We start from the raw sequence: 21,279 nt of genomic DNA, 5'->3' as shown, positions 1-21,279 counted from the left end.
GTTGTTCATCCGGAACCTTCTTGAGCTTTCTGTTAGTCAGTTGTTCATCTGGAACCTTCTAGAGCTTTCTGTTAGTCAGTTTGGATGACTTAAATAATAAATGTTTTGCTTTTGTGTTTGCAGTTAAACTATTATATGTGAAGTATTGGCAAAACAACTAATAGGAAAATAATAATAATAATCACATTTGTATATAATGTGGAATGATTTCCATATAAGGAAAGAATTCTTTTTATGAATACGCTCGTCAGTTAAAAAAAAAATAAGCCGTTGTCTGACCATGTATTACAATTTTTATTAGTCTTCGGGATTGTACTGCATTTCAAACTTATATGCTTTCCTATCTCTCATCATACAGACATGGGGAGAAAGTAAGTCTGAGCTCCAAGTGTGCAGAAATTGACCGAGAGATGATTGGTGCCCTTGGTGTTTCCAAGTCTGTGATTAATAATGTTATTTTCTGCCATCAAGAAGACTCTAACTGGCCCCTAAGTGAAGGAAAGGCTCTGAAACAAAAATTTGATGAGATATTTTCAGCCACAAGGTTAACTTTTATCTGTAGTTTCATTTAACAGAAGTAAACATTTTATTTTAATAACATTTAAAACACTTATTAACCATATTGTTTATTTAGCGCATGACGTATAGTTTATTTATTTAGCGTATTGTAATAACATTCTATACAATAAGGGTGTAAATGGTGTTTGAATTTGAAATGTATTTTTTTCTTGAAAGGTACATTAAAGCATTGGAAACCCTTCGTCAGGTGCGTCTGAAACAAGGTCAGCGGGTTAAAGAGTGTCAGGTGGAATTGAAGTACTTAAAACAAAATAAAGAAAAAGCACAAGAAATTCAGAATCAGCTGACTAATAGGGAAATGCAACTGGCTGCCTCTAGGGAAAATGTCAAATCTATTGAGAATCAGCTTGAACCTTTAAAGGTAATCAATCATTTAATTATTTGATTTTGTCTATAAACCATTTAATGAACTTTTTGTTGAAAAGTAGTATATAAATACTGTTAGTAATGATGATGATGTCTGGTGGATTATTTGGAGGGAAAGGTGGGATATAAATCACTTGAATACATCAAAGTCTTCAGGTATTAATTGTGGCTGTCCTGAGAAGGCACAGAAAAAATTGTTATAAGGAAAGTTTGCTGTTCCTGGAATGGTGCATAATTTATTCTTCCCCCCGTTCATAAAACTTTTTTGCAGCTAATTTGACTGGGAACGAGCCCTTTCTATTTTCCTCTTTCTGGGAAGAGAGTAATGTATGAGCTAGGAAATAACAGGTTTGCCTGTAACAGAAATCCCTCTATACCACACCTTCACTTAGAGCAAGGGTCTCCAAACCCCGATCCGGGGGCCAAATGCGGCCCACAACAAGCATCTTTCCGGCTCACATCCAACCTCTTGTCCCCTGAAAGCCTCTGGCCAACTCAACTGAACTTGACCAGAACTGTTCTCTGATTGTGTCTAGAAGGTGTTCTGAGGACCAGAGAGGTTCAGTGAATGAGCCCATTCATTCATTTATTCACTCATCTAAGTTCCATCTCTAATTTATTTATTTAAATTTTTTTTCCGGCCCTCCACACCACGCCAGACATTTGATGTGGCCCTCTGGCCAAAAAGTTTGGAGACCCCTGACTTAGAGTAACAGCAGCTTTAGTAAGGCCCTATTTATAGGTGAACTTGGTATTGCCTGGGTTCGCATACGCTATTTCTGATCTGGGGAAAAATGCATGGGGATGGTGCAGGTGAACTCAAAGCTTTAACCTTCCTTCTTGTACTGAATACTGAAGTGTTTTTATGAGGTCTCTCAGGGTTTTTTCAGTTGTTTTTAATACTGAGATTATGATCATAAAAAGAAAACAGTTATGAGCAGAGTTAGTGTTAGGGCATGTCACAGATATGGTTTTATCCAGGTAGAGTTCGGGACCAAAATATTCACTCTCTTCTATACTGACTTTTTTTTTAAAATAAAAATAAACCTGTTTGTGCAAGCAGCATGGATAGGAATAACATCCTCTATCTGTTAGTTGCTGACCCAGTATAATCTGAAGTTCCCTATTGATATGCAGTTGGGAAAATGTTTTATAACTTCTATAATTGTAATGGTCCACATGCTTAGTGATGTTTCCTTCTCAGAATCGTTTGACTCAGATAGAACAGAATCTCATAAAAGTAATCCGTCTTGATAATGAAATTAAAGCTCTGGAAAGTCGAAAAAAGCAAATGGAAAAGGATAACGAGGATTTGCAACAAAAGATGGAGAAGGTTTGTTTCATGTTGCTTCTCTTGTTCTCTGAAACTGATATGTGAGAGAATAAAATCCATGTTGCTATAAATAAGACATACATTTCTCCCAATAATATTTCTTAATCATTAAGCCAAATTGTTTTAACAATTAGAATTTGTACTGCTGTTTTTTAATCTCTTGTAATTTTCACTAATCTTAAGTGTAGTATTGAGTAAATTCATTAGTTACTAGAGAGTATTGCTGCATCCATTGTTTTCCTATTTCATTAGTCTAGTGATGGAACAAGACCATGGTTTGTATCTGCTTTGTATTTAGAACATTCCCCATGCAATTTCTGACATCTTCAGGTAGAGCTGTGAAAGAGTAGAGAGGCACTGCCAGTCAGTAGTTTATACTACTGGGCTAGATAGATCAGTGATCTGACTCTGTACAAGCAGCTGTTGCAAATGTACTGCGTTTGTCATGGGGAAGGCAGGTCAGAAATATTTTCTAGAAAATTCCTAAATTATGTGAACGTTCACCTTCCTCTGATGTTGTTTGCTCCCACTGGAGAACAAACTACTGCTGTTTTGGGACATTTTTCTTCTGTTAATTACTAGAAATTTCAAGTTCTCCATTCTCAGTGAACAGGATAATGGCATGGTGCTATGTAGCCAGGAGCTGTTGGTAACAAAGCCTATTCTGAATGTGGGTAATTTTTCCTAGTTGGCACAAAAGATCTTAAAAGCAATTGCCACAAAATTCCTTATGGCATGTTCTTTTGAACACTTGAAAATTTTGGGGAAAAGTGTACCAGTTTTGAACTTGAGTCTCTTTAGTGTGTATTTGCTGTCTTTTTAAGGACCAGGTAGCAAGGTAGAATAGTAAATAAGAACTGTTATGTGATGATATTTCCATGGTTGGAAAGTGGCAAAAGGTCCAGGAGATCCATGATCATTTAAAGGTTTTGTATGCATGTGTGTCTTTTAAGTTAACAGGTCGCTTTGAAGATTAGGAACTGCTGCTTTGGGAGAAAGCTTTCAACCTTCCCCCCCCCCCTTTCCCAGACTCATCACCCCATCCATGCTGCAGCTATTAGATTCATTGGAAACACTGCTTAAGTGTTGCTAATAGCAGCTGGAGGGGAAAGGAATTAAAGGTTAAACAGGCTCTCCCAGAGTACCACTTTCCAATCTTAAAAGTGTCAACATGTGGCTGCTGATAATAAGGTTTCTTTTTCAGTGATAGATCCTAATCGCATAATTGCTGCATCACTAGTTTGCCATTTAGGCCCCATACTGAAACACAAAACATTTTTAAAGAACCGTATTTTTTTTTTTACACCCGCATTTTAGGTTTTTCAAGGAACTGATGAGCAGCTTAGAGATATGTATCAAAACCATCAGAAAACTGTGAGAGAAAAAGAGAAAAGATTAACAGAATGTCAGAGGGAGCTGGAGAGAGCAAACAAAGAATGTCAGAGGTTTAACAGAGAAAAATCAGAATTGTTGGTTGAACAAGGTATAGTGGCCTGTTTAAAACAAACATTTAATATGTGATTTCAACAAAGTGCATGAAAAATGCATGCTTCTTTCTTGATTAGAACATTGAAATTTGTTCACAGATTAGATTTCTGTGAGTGGTTAATTTAATCAGTCATACTAGTATAACATATTTGATTGAAAATCTTACCATGTTGTACTTGGTGATCTAACATTGGAGCAGAGGTGGTTAACTGCCTGTCTGTGACTCAGATTCAGGCCCCAACACCTTTTTGTACAGCCCCATCTCATTTTAATCAAAAAGTGGTAAAATTCACTGGCTTATGCACTCATATGCACAAAATGTATGTATTCAAGTTGTAAGAGCATCATCAGTGCTTTAATATTGTGTGTGTTCTTGGACTTTCTATGTAATGTCAATGTGTTTTCTTAACTTGGAGAATTATTGGAAGGAAAACAGCTACTGGTTTACAAATTGCATTATTCGAAATAGCCCTCCTCCTCTTGCATAAACAGGGCTTCTTTTTCTCTTGAGTACAAACGAAAATTTAATTTTTTATTATGAACCACTTTATGCAGATTTTGATTGGTCAAAGTGGGGTGCAAATATGGTAAATAAAATTAAATTGCACAAACACATTCTGTTTAACTCAGTGGAGTTTGTTTTTCAGTAAAAATGCTTAGGAACCATTTACAAGCAAGATCTGGAAAGAGGGAACAGAAGGCAGACTCTCAAGTTCATGGATTCAGTTATCCACGGATGGGAGGGAGGTGTGCCTATACACATAGTTTAGAATCTTACCAGGGTAGAAATGCTCTTTCTTTTACAGGTCACTATAAGGTCGCCTTCAAGCTTATAGTGACATTAAGGAAGGCTGCCGGCAACCTGGATGCTTGAAAAGACTCGATGTTAGCAGGAAATTCTAAACTGCTAATGAGCATACAAGGGCCACGGAGACAGGGTTTCCCTGGTAGACAGTGCTGGGGGAGAGGTAGCGGCTGTGGTGCATGTCGGCACCAACGATGTGGGCAAGTGTAGCTGGGAGGTCCTGGAGGCCAAATTTAGGCTTTTAGGCAGGAAGCTGAAAGCCAGGACCTCAAAGGTAGCGTTCTCTGAAGTGCTACCTGTTCCACGCGCAGGGCCAGCTAGGCAGGCGGAGATCAGGGGTCTCAATGCGTGGATGAGACGGTGGTGTAGGGAGGAGGGGTTTAGATTCGTTAGGCACTGGGGAACGTTTTGGGACAAGCGGGGCCTGTAGAAGAGGGACGGGCTCCATTTGAACCAGAATGGAACCAGACTGCTGGCGCATAACATTAAAAAGGTGGCAGAGCAGCTTTTAAACTGATCCCTGGGGGAAGGCCGACAGGAGCCGAGGGGCATCCGGTTCGGGACTCCTCATCCCTATGGGATGAGGATGGGGAGGTTAGAGAACAACAAGACAAAGGCAGGGTAGGAGAAGAAATTGGGAAAGGTAGGGTGATGGGATGTGATAGACGGTTTGGCACAATGAGAGGATGCGGGGACAAAGGAGCGAATAAGCAGCCCATCCTGGGGCATTCCGTGTATAAATGCTTTTATGCGAATGCCCGAAGTCTACGAGCAAAGGTGGGAGAACTGGAATGTCTGGTGACAAGAGAAAATATTGACATAGTGGGCATAACGGAAACCTGGTGGAATGCGGAGAATCAGTGGGATACCGCAATCCCGGGCTATAAACTCTACAGGAGGGACAGGCAGGGGCGTGTTGGAGGTGGAGTGGCCCTTTATGTTAAGGAAGGGATAGAATCCAGCAAAGTAGAGATTGAAGGTGGGTCCGACTCCACCGTAGAATCTCTGTGGGTTAAATTACCAGGCTTGTGCAGCGATGTAATACTGGGGGCGTGCTATCGTCCTCCAGACCAGAAATCTGATGGGGACCTTGAAATGAGGAAACAGATCAGGGAGGTGACAAGGAGGGACGGGGTTGTAATCATGGGGGACTTCAATTATCCTCATATTGACTGGGTCAATTTGTGTTCTGGTCACGATAAGGAAACCGGATTTCTTGACGTGCTAAATGACTGTGGCTTAGATCAGCTAGTCACGGAGCCCACCAGAGGACAGGTGACTCTGGATTTAATTTTGTGCGGTACGCAGGACCTGGTTAGAGATGTAAACGTTACTGAGCCATTGGGGAACAGTGATCATGCTGCGATCCGTTTTGACGTGCACGTTGGGGGAAGAATACCAGGAAAATCTCTAACAAAAACCCTTGACTTCCGACGGGCGGACTTCCCTCAAATGAGGAGGCTGGTTAGAAGGAGGTTGAAAGGGAGGGTAAAAAGAGTCTTTTTCAAATATGTTAGAAGCAGGAAACCCGCCAGAGAAGCGGTTGGCCCTCTGGATGGTGAGGGAGGGAAAGGGGAGATAAAAGGAGACTTAGAGATGGCAGAGAAATTAAATGAGTTCTTTGCATCTGTCTTCACGGCAGAAGACCTCAGGCAGATACCGCTGCCCGAACGGCCCCTCCTAACCGAGGAGTTAAGTCAGATAGAGGTTAAAAGAGAAGATGTTTCAGACCTCATTGATAAATTAAAGATCAATAAGTCACCGGGCCCTGATGGCATACACCCAAGGGTTATTAAGGAATTGAAGAATGAAGTTGCAGATCTCTTGACTAAGGTATGCAACTTGTCCCTCAAAACAGCCACGGTACCAGAAGATTGGAGGATAGCAAATGTCACGCCTATTTTTAAAAAGGGAAAGAGGGGGGACCCGGGAAACTATAGGCCGGTCAGCCTAACATCCATACCGGGTAAGATGGTGGAATGCCTCATCAAAGATAGGATCTCAAAACACATAGACGAACAGGCCTTGCTGAGGGAGAGTCAGCATGGCTTCTGTAAGGGTAAGTCTTGCCTCACAAACCTTATAGAATTCTTTGAAAAGGTCAACAGGCATGTGGATGTGGGAGAACCCGTGGACATTATATATCTGGACTTTCAGAAGGCATTTGACACGGTCCCTCACCAAAGGCTACTGAAAAAACTCCACAGTCAGGGAATTAGAGGACAGGTCCTCTCGTGGATTGAGAACTGGTTGGAGGCCAGGAAGCAGCGAGTGGGTGTCAATGGGCAATTTTCACAATGGAGAGAGGTGAAAAGTGGTGTGCCCCAAGGATCTGTCCTGGGACCGGTGCTTTTCAACCTCTTCATAAATGACCTGGAGACAGGGTTGAGCAGTGAAGTGGCTAAGTTTGCAGACGACACCAAACTTTTCCGAGTGGTAAAGACCAGAAGTGATTGTGAGGAGCTCCAGAAGGATCTCTCCAGACTGGCAGAATGGGCAGCAAAATGGCAGATGCGCTTCAATGTCAGTAAGTGTAAAGTCATGCACATTGGGGCAAAAAATCAAAACTTTAGATATAGGCTGATGGGTTCTGAGCTGTCTGTGACAGATCAGGAGAGAGATCTTGGGGTGGTGGTGGACAGGTCGATGAAAGTGTCGACCCAATGTGCGGCGGCAGTGAAGAAGGCCAATTCTATGCTTGGGATCATTAGGAAGGGTATTGAGAACAAAACGGCTAATATTATAATGCCGTTGTACAAATCGATGGTAAGGCCACACCTGGAGTATTGTGTCCAGTTCTGGTCGCCGCATCTCCAAAAAGACATAGTGGAAATGGAAAAGGTGCAAAAGAGAGCGACTAAGCTGATTACGGGGCTGGGGCACCTTCCTTATGAGGAAAGGCTACGGCGTTTGGGCCTCTTCAGCCTAGAAAAGAGACGCTTGAGGGGGGACATGATTGAGACATACAAAATTATGCAGGGGATGGACAGAGTGGATAGGGAGATGCTCTTTACACTCTCACATAATACCAGAACCAGGGGACATCCACTAAAATTGAGTGTTGGGCGGGTTAGGACAGACAAAAGAAAATATTTCTTTACTCAGCGCGTGGTCAGTCTGTGGAACTCCTTGCCACAGGATGTGGTGCTGGCGTCTAGCCTAGACGCCTTTAAAAGGGGATTGGACAAGTTTCTGGAGGAAAAATCCATTATGGGGTACAAGCCATGATGTGTATGCGCAACCTCCTGATTTTAGGAATGGGTTAAGTCAGAATGCCAGATGTAGGGGAGAGCACCAGGACGAGGTCTCTTGTTATCTGGTGTGCTCCCTGGGGCATTTGGTGGGCCGCTGTGAGATACAGGAAGCTGGACTAGATGGGCCTATGGCCTGATCCAGTGGGGCTGTTCTTATGTTCTTAGTCTCTCCAGAGTGCATGGAGGCTGCTTAAAACAACAGTAATAGAGGCCCAGCAGAGGTGTATACCGCAAAGAAAGAAGGGTTCCACTAAATCCAGGAGAGTGCCCGCATGGCTAACCAGCCAAGTTAGAGAGGCTGTGAAGGGCAAGGAAGCTTCCTTCCGTAAATGGAAGTCTTGCCCTAATGAAGAGAATAAAAAGGAACATAAACTGTGGCAAAAGAAATGTAAGAAGGTGATATGGGAGGCCAAGCGAGACTATGAGGAACGCATGGCCAGCAACATTAAGGGGAATAATAAAAGCTTCTTCAAATATGTTAGAAGCAGGAAACCCGCCAGAGAAGCGGTTGGCCCTCTGGATGGTGAGGGAGGGAAAGGGGAGATAAAAGGAGACTTAGAGATGGCAGAGAAATTAAATGAGTTCTTTGCATCTGTCTTCACGGCAGAAGACCTCGGGCAGATACCGCTGCCCGAACGGCCCCTCCTAACCGAGGAGTTAAGTCAGATAGAGGTTAAAAGAGAAGATGTTTCAGACCTCATTGATAAATTAAAGATCAATAAGTCACCGGGCCCTGATGGCATCCACCCAAGGGTTATTAAGGAATTGAAGAATGAAGTTGCAGATCTCTTGACTAAGGTATGCAACTTGTCCCTCAAAACGGCCACGGTGCCAGAAGATTGGAGGATAGCAAATGTCACGCCTATTTTTAAAAAGGGAAAGAGGGGGGACCCGGGAAACTATAGGCCGGTCAGCCTAACATCCATACCGGGTAAGATGGTGGAATGCCTCATCAAAGATAGGATCTCAAAACACATAGACGAACAGGCCTTGCTGAGGGAGAGTCAGCATGGCTTCTGTAAGGGTAAGTCTGCCTCACAAACCTTATAGAATTCTTTGAAAAGGTCAACAGGCATGTGGATGCGGGAGAACCCGTGGACATTATATATCTGGACTTTCAGAAGGCGTTTGACACGGTCCCTCACCAAAGGCTACTGAAAAAACTCCACAGTCAGGGAATTAGAGGACAGGTCCTCTCGTGGATTGAGAACTGGTTGGAGGCCAGGAAGCAGAGAGTGGGTGTCAATGGGCAATTTTCACAATGGAGAGAGGTGAAAAGCGGTGTGCCCCAAGGATCTGTCCTGGGACCGGTGCTTTTCAACCTCTTCATAAATGACCTGGAGACAGGGTTGAGCAGTGAAGTGGCAAAGTTTGCAGACGACACCAAACTTTTCTGAGTGGTAAAGACCAGAAGTGATTGTGAGGAGCTCCAGAAGGATCTCTCCAGACTGGCAGAATGGGCAGCAAAATGGCAGATGCGCTTCAATGTCAGTAAGTGTAAAGTCATGCACATTGGGGCAAAAAATCAAAACTTTAGATATAGGCTGATGGGTTCTGAGCTGTCTGTGACAGATCAGTAGAGAGATCTTGGGGTGGTGGTGGACAGATCGATGAAAGTGTCGACCCAATGTGCGGTGGCAGTGAAGAAGGCCAATTCTATGCTTGGGATCATTAGGAAGGGTATTGAGAACAAAACGGTTAGTATTATAATGACGTTGTACAAATCGATGGTAAGGCCACACCTGGAGTATTGTGTCCAGTTCTGGTCGGCGCATCTCAAAAAAGACATAGTGGAAATGGAAAAGGTGCAAAAGAGAGCGACTAAGATGATTACGGGGCTGGGGCACCTTCCTTATGAGGAAAGGCTACGGCGTTTGGGCCTCTTCAGCCTAGAAAAGAGACGCTTGAGGGGGGACATGATTGAGACATACAAAATTATGCAGGGGATGGACAGAGTGGATAGGGAGATGCTCTTTACACTCTCACATAATACCAGAACCAGGGGACATCCACTAAAATTGAGTGTTGGGCGGGTTAGGACAGACAAAAGAAAATATTTCTTTACTCAGCGCGTGGTCGGTCTGTGGAACTCCTTGCCGCAGGATGTGGTGCTGGCGTCTAGCCTAGACGCCTTTAAAAGGGAATTGGACGAGTTTCTGGAGGAAAAATCCATTATGGGGTACAAGCCATGATGTGTATGCGCAACCTCCTGATTTTAGGAATGGGTTAAGTCAGAATGCCAGATGTAGGGGAGAGCACCAGGATGAGGTCTCTTGTTATCTGGTGTGCTCCCTGGGGCATTTGGTGGGCCGCTGTGAGATACAGGAAGCTGGACTAGATGGGCCTATGGCCTGATCCAGTGGGGCTGTTCTTATGTTCTTATGTTCCCTGTACCCATGGTGGAAGGGCTGGGCTGGAATGGATCCCTCACAGATATGGGGGCCCTCCTGTATTCTTCTCGTTGGGTAACTTCAAAAAAGAAATTCTTTTTTATTTTCTTCCATTCAAAACCCAAATATGATGATCCATTTTTTCCCAAACTGAAAGCCCAAGCATGATGCTGGAAATTTGTGAGAAAGCTCCTGATTTGTTTGATTTTTTTTTTTTTAAACCTGCAATGCAGTCAATGGGGGTGGTGCAAACTTGATCTTGAACTTGATTGGTACTGAAGAGAAGGTCCATAACTATTGCCATGAGCTGACTTTTGCAATCAGAATTGCTCCCCACTCCCCCAAAGCTAGTTTTTCATCTGTGATGGAAAAATACACACCCATTTCAGTTTAAAGAAGAAACAGGTAAACTTCCAAACAAATTCATCTTGGATCATGTTGTAAAACAGTGGTTCTCACACATTTGGCACCAGGACCCACTTTGTAGAATGAGAATCTGTCAGGACCCACTGGAAGTGACATCATTGAGCAGGAAAATTTTTAGCAATCTTAGACTGCAATCCTACCCACACCTACCCAGGAGTAAGTCCTATTTACTATCATTGTTAAAAATATATATAGTAGCTTGTTAAAAGTATAGGTCCATAACATTTCCCCAAATGCAGTCACATATCATGGGAGCATCAAGTTTAATATATTAAAAATAAAATATTGAAATGAATGGGGACCCACCTGAAATTGGCTCACAAACCCACCTAGTGGGTCCTGACCCACAGTTTGAGAAACGTTATAGAAGGTAAACAGAAGAAGATAGTTCCTAGTATAAGCTAGCACAGACCCTTCCCTAAGAGTATAAACAGGTGACAGTGCAATTCTAAACACACTTTGCTAAGAGTATAAACAGGTGACTGACAGTGCAATCCTATATACACTTTCCTAAGTAAGCCCCACTGAACACTGTGGAATTGATTTCTAAATAAACTTGCATAGTATTGCTCTGTTAGGCAATAATGGATCTGAATTAAGCCCTAAACACAATGAAAGGCTGTTTATAAAACAAAGCAGAGGGCTTCAGATGTGACTGGCTCAGTCATTATGCATGGCTACTAAACTCTCACTCAGTTCTGAACCTAGGCATGTGCTCTGGATTTTGCTTTTGAAAGGGCGAGACTTCTGCTGAAAGATAAGCTGTAAAGGGGAATTTTGGATCTGGATCAGCCTGGTTACCTGGAGGCAGTGTGTACTGACCCTAGACAACCAGGCAAGTAGTAATTTGCAAGCCTATTTGAAAGCATGAAATGGAAATTTCTATTTTAGAATAGGCTGAATCTTTTGTAGGTCCAAGCACCTAATAATGACAGTTGAGAAAAAATTTTGAGCACTGAAATTGTGTTTAAACCTAATTGTTATGTATTTGTGAAGGCCGTCTTCAGTTGCAAGCAGATCGTCACCAACAGCATATTAGAACCAGGGACTCGTTAATTCAGTCTTTGTCAGCTCATTTGGAATTGGAAGGATTTGAAAGACCACCTTTTAATGAAAGACAAATTAACAGTTTTCACAGACTTGTGAAGGATAGACAAGACAAAGACATGGAAGCTGCTCATCAGTTGATGGTAAATCTTCATGTTCTTATGTTCCTTAAGGTTTAGTTAATATGAAGTATTTAATATCTGATTGATAAAGATTTTAAGATGCTATCTTAAGCACATATAGTTCAGCCTAAATTCCTTTGGAATAAATTAGGCTTCCAAGTATTTTTATGATTCGAGGGTTGCTATAAACTCCAAGGTATGGAGGTGTATGCCTTGTCACACATGCTATGTCTAGTTATAACTGGTAAAAATGAGTTTTAGCTGACAGTGCAGCAAGACATAATGGATCCCAGGTTTTTATGGGTAGTTAGGAATTTTCCAGATGGAACTTGTATTTTGTTTTTTGTGTCTGTTGAAAAGAAAAAGAGATCTCCTAGAACAGGGGTGTCCAAGCTTTTTGGCAGGAGGGCCACATCATCTCTCTGACACTGTGTTGAGGGCTGGGGAAAAAAAGAATTAATTTACATTTCAAATTTGAATAAATTTACATAAATGAATATATTAGAGATGGAACTTATATGAATGAATGAATGTCATGCAATAGCTCAAGGCCTATAAAAGGCATTGCACAAAGCAAGGCTGGCCTTTCCTTTGCTGCTGCTGCTGCATCACAGATGTGAAATGGGCAACAAAATGGCAAATGCGCTTCAATGTCAGTAAGTATAAAGTCATGCGCATTGGGGCAAAAAATCAAAACTTTACATATAGGCTGATGGGTTCTGAGCTGTCTGTGACAGATCAGGAGAGAGATGTTGGGGTGGTGGTGGACAGGTCAATGAAAGTGTCGACCCAATGTGCGGCGGCAGTGAAGAAGGCCAATTCTATGCTTGGGAACATTAGGAAAGGTATTGAGAACAAAACAGCTAATATTATAATGCCATTGTACAAATCGATGGTAAGGCCACACCTGGAATATTATGTCCAGTTCTGGTCGCCGCATATCAAAAAAGACATAGTGGAAATGGAAAAGGTGCAAAAGAGAGCAACTAAGATGATTACGGGGCTGGGGCACCTTCCTTATGAGGAAAGGCTGCGGCGTTTGGGCCTCTTCAGCCTAGAAAAGAGACGCCTGAGGGGGGACATGATTGAGACATACAAAATTATGCAGGGGATGGACAGAGTGGATAGGGAGATGCTCTTTACACTCTCACATAACACCAGAACCAGGGGACATCCACTAAAATTGAGTGTTGGGAGAGTTAGAACAGACAAAAGAAAATATTTCTTTACTCAGCATGTGGTTGGTCTGTGGAACTCCTTGCCACAGGATGTGGTGATGGCGACTGGCCTGGACGCCTTTAAAAGGGGATTGGACAAGTTTCTGGAGGAAAAATCCATTATGGGGTACAAGCCATGATGTGAGCAGCTGCATCAGGCCAGTGTGGGCTTCAGCAGGTCTCCGGAGGGCCAAAGGCTCATTGAAGACTAGGGGCTCCCTGAGGGCCGGATTGGGAGTCCTCAAGGGCCACAAGTGGCCCCAGGGCTGGGGTTTGGGCACCTCTGTCCTTGAAGGTGAAAAGAGGGGGACATTATACACAATATGTCTTTTGCATGGACTGATATGTTCCTGACTGCCAATGATGATCTTCCCCTTCCCAATCCAAGATTCAGGCATAGTCTCCATGCGCAGTAGACTGGCGTGGTAGAGCAGAGTAGATTGCAGTACTTCAGGCCCCAATCCTATCCAACTTTCCAGTGTCGGTGCAGCTACAGTACAGCCCCAAGGCAAGGGAACAAATGTTCTCTTGCCTTGTGGAGGCCGCCATAACTACTCTCCCACCACAAGATGCAGTGCACACCTCATTGGCACAACTACACCAAGGTTGGAAAGTTGGATAGGATTTGGCCCTCAGACTGCAGGGAAAGAGCTAGAACAGCCTTCTCGGCACTCTGCTAGTTTTCTACTTCGAGAAGTTTTGTGTAGGAATGGATATGCACACATGTATATTTTAAATTTACAGGGAATTCATTACATACAGGCGCACTAAGACACACAATCTGGAGTCTAAAATACAGTAGTTCAAGAAAGAAAGCTTGTATTTCTCACCCCAGCAGTGTCTTTTCTAGTGGCTGTCTGCTGGTGTTGCATCTTTTTAGATTGTGAGCCCTTTTGGGACAGGGAGCCATTAGATATTTGATTTTCTCTGTAAGCCGCTTTGTGAACTTTTTGTTGAAAAGCGGTATATAAATACTGTTGTTGTTGTTGTTGTATTTCCAAACATGTAGTTGAGTTCTTGCATTTCATTGCTACAACACCCGCAAATCTCCATCTGTTCCTTGTTGTCAGTCAAGGAACAGTTGACTTTTGTAACTTTAATGCCCATCTGAATCATGCTTGGGATCACAGCCTTTGTGAAAAAAATTTTTTTGACTCTTTCAGAGAGAATTTGAAGAGAAGGAAACAATGAAGCAAAAGCAACTCGATGACATAAGAGATAAAAAAACAGGACTTGAAAGAACCATTGACCTGAAGTCAGATATTCAAAATAAGAAGCAACTTGAAGTTAAGAACCTGAAACATGAATTGCATCAGCTTGAAGGGTCCTCGGGTAGGCTCCGGGAACTGGATCAGGAACTTGCCAAAGCAGTAAGATTTCAAATTTTTGTTTCATTTAATTAACAGAGATCTGTGGTATAATTACCACTCCTAAGAGCATCTTGGTCAAGCAGTTAAAATTCTTTCTTTCCAGTTACTTATACATTATTGGAAATTGTATCCCTCTGCAGTTATGTAGCCCTCAAGAATGCTGAATGTCACATAGGAATATGGACCTATATGCATTGGCCTTATTCAAATGGCCGGATCACAAAGGATCTCCTCTATGGAGAACTCGTGCAAGGAAAGCGCCCTACAGGTAGACCACAGCTGCGCTACAAGGACATCTGCAAGAGGGATCTGAAGGCCTTAGGAGTGGACCTCAACAAGTGGGAAACCCTGGTCTCTGAGCAGCCCGCTTGGAGGCAGGCTGTGCAGCATGGCCTTTCCCAGTTTGAAGAGACACTTGGCCAACAGTGAGGCTAAGAGGCAAAGGCCCATAGTCAGGGAGACAGACCAGGGTCAGACTGCACTTGCTCCCGTTGTGGAAGGGATTGTCACTCCCGAATTGGCCTTTTCAGCCACACTAGACGATGTTCCAAAACCACCTTTCAGAGTGCCATACCATAGTCTCTCGAGACTGAAGGTTGCCAACAGGCTATTCAAATGATCTTTCTACATACGTGTGTGCACAAACACTGTTTTGTGGGTAGACCTGACTTGAGGAGAAATGGCATCTGAAACTCCACAGCAATTCTGCCATCACACCCCCCATTGTTGCAGCTGCTTTTGAGTTATACCCTCGCCACTTCTGCTTCAGTTTAGAAGCAGAGAGAAGTGGTGGCATCTGCTTTACCCAGCCATTGCCTCAAGATCCTTCTCTCTTGATGTCTTGAGACTACAGTGATGAGAGCAGAGGCCCCTTAGCCTGCCCATCTGCCACTGTCTTTGCGAATGAGGAGAAAACAAGATGAAGGTAGTCTTCTTCCTGGTTAAGGTTTGGGATTGAAACCACTACTGCTATCTACCTTTCTTGCTGCTTGCTTAGCATACCTGTTTCCTCCTTTCTGCTTTGCTGTTTTGTTTTGAAATAGTGCAGCAGAATATCGTGAAGCAAGGAACCTAGGAAAAGCAGTAGTGTTGTAACCTGCAATGGATTTTTCCTCCAGAAATTTGTCCAATCCCCTCCCTCCCCCTGGCATGCCTCCTCCCTTCCCTCGCCCCATAACACCTCCTCTCCCCATGGCTCCACCTACCTCTTCACTGCCCTGAAGTTTGGGCAACCACCGAGTGGTGAAGCACTAGTTTTGCATCAGCACTAGCCCAACACAAGCTGGCATGTTTGTGACAATGCGTGCCAGCAGTAAGCCAGCACACAGAGCTCAGGGTTGGACTATTAGTCATAACTGACTAAACTTAGGATACAGACTTTAGAAGGTTTAAACATATCAGTAAGACATAAAAGTGGAGTAGGAGTTCGGTTTCAAAGAGTTTTTTGCATTCTTTGTAGTATACTTGTTTGTATCCTTTTCATCCATTGAATGCTATTGCAATCCCTTTAATGTTTGTTCAAATGCTTTTTTCCTAATTGGTAAAAATGTTGTTTGCCTTTATTTCCTCCATTTTAGAAACATGAACTAGATGAAGCTCAGAGGAATTGCAATGCAGAAGCTTTAGAAAAAGAAATACAAGAACTTCAAAAAGAGAAGTCAAATTTGGACACCGTTCTTCGGAAACTGGATAAAGAAATGGAGCAGTTGAACTTGAATACTACAATAATAACGCAAATGGACATGCTAAAGAAAGATAAGGTAGTGCATTTTTTCTTGATCTTCTTTGTCTTTATTTTCTTATTTGTCGAATGTTACATTAAAATATTAGACTGGTTCTGATGTAAACAAATCTTTAAGAGCCCCTGTGCTTGTGTGTTCTTCCTCTTATATGTAATGATGCCCTCTAGTTCAAGGCAAGTCATTGTTTTCTATTTCATCAAAATCGACAAGCTATGGTTTGTGTTTGTCCTGCAAACCTTTATTGGATACCAGGATCAAACTGGTTTCCGGTTCTGGTTTGCTGAAGAACTACCAGTCATATTTTCTTGGTTGTATGAAATGACAAAGTATTTGCCTTGAACTTGTGAGGGAAGATGTGTTAGCATGTTGGCAGGAGTGCATGAGCCAAAAGGTCCTTCAAAGCTTGGTTACATAGTGCTAAATATTGACTCTATGTCAGAAACAGATCATTGTTTTCAGAATTAAAGTTGGTTTAGTTTCCTATCAGGTATTTAGAATTCTAGTTTTGTAGCTACTAAAACAAAACTAAACAGGCTGAATCCTATCCCTGGCCACTGTACAGTGGCACCAGAACGACTGCTGCCAGATCCTGCAGGGCCAGGGAAGCAACCGGAGGTCTCCTCAGGGTAAGCTCTCTTCAGGGTAGAGCCCTGGCAGCCCCTGTGGGTCTCCTCAGAGCTGCAACAGCTATTTAGCTGGTACAGAACTGTGGAGACCCTTGTCGGGCTCCAAGGCCTGGGGTGGTGGTGGTGGTTGTGGATAGGATTCAGTGCCAGCCTATGCCACTATCCCCATCACCCAGCCCACCCTTTTTCCTCCCAGAAATACCTCCCCACCACCCAGCAGGGAATTTACAGCAGCGTGCTCTTGCTGAGTGTTGGCGTTGATTTCTCTGCCATAAGAACAGCCCCACTGGATCAGGCCATAGGCCCATCTAGTCCAGCTTCTTGGATCTCACAGCGGCCCACCAAATGCCCCAGGGAGCACACCAGATAACAAGAGACCTGCATCCTGGTGCCTCCTTTGCATCTGGCATTCTGACATAGCCCATTTCTGCAACCTCCTAATTTTAGAAATGGGCTATGTCAGAATGCCAGGTGCAAGGGAGGCACCAGGATGCAGGTCTCTTGTTACCTGGTGTGCCCCTTGGGGCATTTAAACTGCCAACACAGTTTAGCTCCTGGCTGCCCCAACTTGCCTTATGACACATTTGTGACAGCTATTGCTAGGGCAGCGCCAGTGCTGCCCCCATATTGGATCAGGTTGCAAACATTGTTTATATGTATTTTTTTATTTTTTAAGGCTGATAAAGAGGAACAGATCAGAAAAATAAAATCCAGACACAATGATGAGTTGACTTCCTTGCTGGGAAGTTTTCCAAACAAAAGACAGCTTGAAGATTGGCTTCACTCTAAAATGAAAGAGATTAATCAGACAAGAGACAAACTTGCCAAGCTAAAGTGAGTATATGTTGGCTTCAACGTGTGTATGTGTAGCTGGCAGATATGCCTGTCCCCAAACTGCAAAGTGTAAGGAAGCTTTTAAAAGGCTACATTTTTAAAGTGCCAAAAAGCCATTTTTAAAAGAAAAAACATGAACCTTATCTTCCTTTCAGCAAAGAACTTGCTTCGGCAGAGCAAAACAAAAATCATGTTAGTGTTGAATTAAGGAAAAAAGAAGAGCAGTTGTCCAGTTATGAAGAGAAGTTGTTTGATGTTTGTGGAAGCCAGGATTTTGAAAGTGATCTCTACAAACTTCAAGATGAAATTGAAAAAACATCCAAGCAACGAGGCAAGTTTATAATGCCTTCCTCAGTCTCCCACAGTTTCTGCAAATCGAAATCTAGATTCATTAGATGCTGCAACATCATTAGATGCCCTGTTTTCTATACAGTATAATAGTAAAAGTGTGTTAAAGTCAAAATTGAACCTGAAGTTTTTTCCTTCTGTATTTAAAACAATTCAAGCCTTCCTTCCTTTTTGTTTTGTTGAAGCAACCACCATCAAATCTATTCAGTTCATTCAAAGTTATTGTCTTTTGTTTCATAATTCTGATACTTGAAAACAGACTGGTGTGGAATTTGAACATGAGCCCAAATTATTGAAACTTTTTGTATTAAGCAGTGTAATACTGTAATTTTTATCCATTTGAACTAATGCAAAGTACTTGATACAGTATCTAGTTTTTATTAAAATATTATTAGCTAATACTGACTGCAGCCCTCAAGTCACTTGCTCTGAAATAGTCTCAGTAAAGGCAGTTGAATCAAAGATGCCCCCCTTTGCCTCATTTTGATGCACCCATCCTTTTCTTGTAGCTGTTTCAAGTTCCAAGGCCAATAAGCAGCTCCATAGAATGAAATGTAATGGTTCTAATTCTTAACAAACCACTTTAGCAAATTCAGTTTGTGTTCTTTTTGTCCCCCAGAAAGCTCCACAAAATAATTTATGTAACAAACTTACTAAGCAAAAAAGGGGTGGTGATTAAAGAGTCAAGGAAACTAAAATTCACTTTTGAAAATTTAACCCAGTCTTTAAGACAGCCCAGTCTAAAGTATTTCTAAAAGTTGACCAGGAAGTGCTAAATAGTCTACTGAGTGGGGATCAACCAGATTGAGAATCCAGAGGGCTTTTGGAGGATTTTTTATAGTGGAAATGCAAAATACAAATATGCAGCATACAAAAATACAATAAATTAGTTATCGAAAGACCAGTTTAATCACATCTTTTATTACCTAGGTTGGTGAATTTTGATGACATTCTGACTTCTTCCTCTGGAATACATATAGTGAAAACAATATTCTTTGTTGTTCAAAACAGCCATGCTTGCAGGTGCCACAGCAGTTTATTCACAGTTTATTACACAGCTAACAGATGAAAACCAGTCATGTTGTCCAGTTTGTCAGAGGGTCTTCCAGACAGAGACAGAACTACAGGATGTAATAAGTGATCTTCAGTCTAAGCTGCGCCTTGCCCCAGACAAACTGAAGGCAACAGAGTCTGAACTTAAGAGGAGAGAGAAGAAACGTGATGAAATGATGGGACTTAAACCTGTCAGGTGAGGCAGAAAGCATGGTAAAACTTTGTTTTTACCTCCTTCAGTATGAATATGCCATAGGAAAGGTAAACAAAGTTTTCAGTAGAGTCATTTTAAAATCCCCTCTTAGTTTCATTCTCTGACCTATTTTGGGAAGGAACTGTGTTCAGTATATAAGAAATGTGATTTGGATTTGGCAGTTACCACCAACATAATTGCAGTTCCCTGGGCTGCATGCCATTGCTCTGTAAGGCTGCAGTTGTACTCACCTGCTTGAGAGTAAGCACCATGAAATGGGCAGCTCAATCCTGAGCTGCCCGGTGCCCAAGGCTGCAGTGGCACTGAAATGGCTGCCACTGCATCCTATGGATGCCCATCCCAATGCCTCTTCAGGGAAAGGGGCATTCATCCCCTTCCTTGGGTAAGATGAGGTAAGAAGCCCTGCAATGGGACTTCTGTACTGGTGAAGAGCCAGGAGGAAAATGAGGGAGGAGAGCCATGAACAGGGAAGGCAGGAGGGTCAGACAACCAAACTAAGCAGGGGGCAGATGGCAGCTGTTTATGGTGTGCTTGTGGAACCACTGAAGGAGTCTCAAGAGGAGCCTTTGAGAAACACTGCTCTAGAGTTTTGGATCTCTCCGTTTGGTGCTGTCTGCACATCTGATGGTCATCCCGTCCCTCATCATTTATAAAGACAAGCCTGAGACGCACCACTTCCCTCTTGGTCAATGAGGAGCTGTTAAAAGGCACCCCCAACAGTAGCATTGTCTAGCCCACATCCTACCAGTTTGTTGACCAGGAAGTCATAGGGAACCTTGTCCAAAATCTTACTTAAATATATCCAGATATATTATTCTACACCAGGGTGCCCAAACCCCGCCCTGGGGGCCACTCGCAGCCCTCAAGGTCTCCCAATCTGGCCCACAGGGAGCCCCCAAACTCCAATGAGCCTCTGGCCTTCCGAAGACGTATTGGAGCCCACATTGGCCCGATGCAACTGCTCTCAGCATGTGGGCAACTGTTTGACCTCTGGTTTGAGCTGTGGAACAAGGGCTCCCTCCACTGCTTGCTGTTTCATGTCTATGATGCAGCAAAAGCAGTGAAGGAAAGGCCGGCCTTGTTTTGTGCAAGGCCTTTTATAGGCCTTGAGCTATTGCTAAACTCATTCATTCATATAAGTTCCATCTCTATTCATTTATGTAAATTTATGTAAGTTTATTTAAATTTGAAATGTAAAAATTTTTTTTCCCCCCGGCCCCCAACACAGTGTCAGAGAGATGATATGGTCCTCTTGCCAAAAAGTTTGGACACCCCTGTAATCTACACCATACCCCATTTGACCAGTACTAATAACGTATGCTAGAATAAATATGCTGTGTATTTTTTGTCTCTTCAGAATGGGGAAGAGAATTGGGGAAGTGGCAGGGTGGCAGTCATACATTATAGAATTACACTATATTCATGATTTTGGAACAGATAGATTTTATTAACTAAATTAAAATATTTTCCATAAAAATGTTTCTGTGCACTTATGAATCCAAGCAACACCTCTTATATTGGAGATGATTCTGTTAGTTGAAGGAAAACATTGTTATTCATTTATATTTCTTGCTAAGGCAAACAGTATCTGAACTCAAAGAAAAGGAAATACCTGACTTAAGGAACAGGCTACAGACCCTAAACAGAGAAATTCAACGCCTTAAAGGACATGTAGAAGAACAGGAAACCCTCTTGGGTACACTTATGCCTGAAGAAGAAAGTGGCAAAGCATGTCTGCAGGATATTACTCTTATGGAAAGGTATCAGGTAGGGTGCTACACACTTTTCATACCAAGAAACTATGATGCATGGCAAACAATACCTTCAAAATAAAATTTTATGGAAAAAGTAGGGGTGAAGGGAATCATTAAATCCCCTAGGGTCTTTCTTTGTAAAGTTTTTGAAAGTTTTAAAGGAGACATGTTTGTATACTCATGGTATACATGTGCCAGGGAGTTGCAACCAATCAGTTCCAGTCAGCCTCTGTGTTCTGTTTGCACTGTCTTGCATTTGCGTGGGGGGGTGGGGTGGAGAAAATCCTTTTTTCCATCTCCAGTGTGCTGCA

At 42.6% G+C, this 21,279-nt stretch overlaps 1 protein-coding gene across 3 annotated transcripts in view; it reads left to right on the top strand.

The window, feature by feature from the left end:
* The window catches only part of RAD50 (RAD50 double strand break repair protein), a 45,936-nt gene that overhangs the window by 5,953 nt on the left and 18,704 nt on the right, over positions 1-21,279 (top strand). For all 3 annotated transcript variants that reach the window (XM_066616423.1, XM_066616422.1, XM_066616420.1), the window contains exons 5-15: positions 359-544; positions 736-940; positions 2,150-2,278; positions 3,596-3,761; positions 11,638-11,831; positions 14,191-14,397; positions 15,975-16,157; positions 17,442-17,599; positions 17,755-17,930; positions 18,959-19,196; positions 20,792-20,981. In XM_066616423.1, the coding sequence (XP_066472520.1) occupies positions 359-544; positions 736-940; positions 2,150-2,278; positions 3,596-3,761; positions 11,638-11,831; positions 14,191-14,397; positions 15,975-16,157; positions 17,442-17,599; positions 17,755-17,930; positions 18,959-19,196; positions 20,792-20,981 (2,032 nt within the window). The remainder of the gene's footprint in view (positions 1-358; positions 545-735; positions 941-2,149; positions 2,279-3,595; positions 3,762-11,637; positions 11,832-14,190; positions 14,398-15,974; positions 16,158-17,441; positions 17,600-17,754; positions 17,931-18,958; positions 19,197-20,791; positions 20,982-21,279) is intronic.

The sequence above is a fragment of the Tiliqua scincoides genome, chromosome 2, assembly GCF_035046505.1.
Source record: "Tiliqua scincoides isolate rTilSci1 chromosome 2, rTilSci1.hap2, whole genome shotgun sequence".
Taxonomy (NCBI): domain Eukaryota; kingdom Metazoa; phylum Chordata; class Lepidosauria; order Squamata; family Scincidae; genus Tiliqua; species Tiliqua scincoides.
Note: the sequence above shows the minus strand (reverse complement) of the source record. Positions and strands in the feature narration are given on the sequence as shown.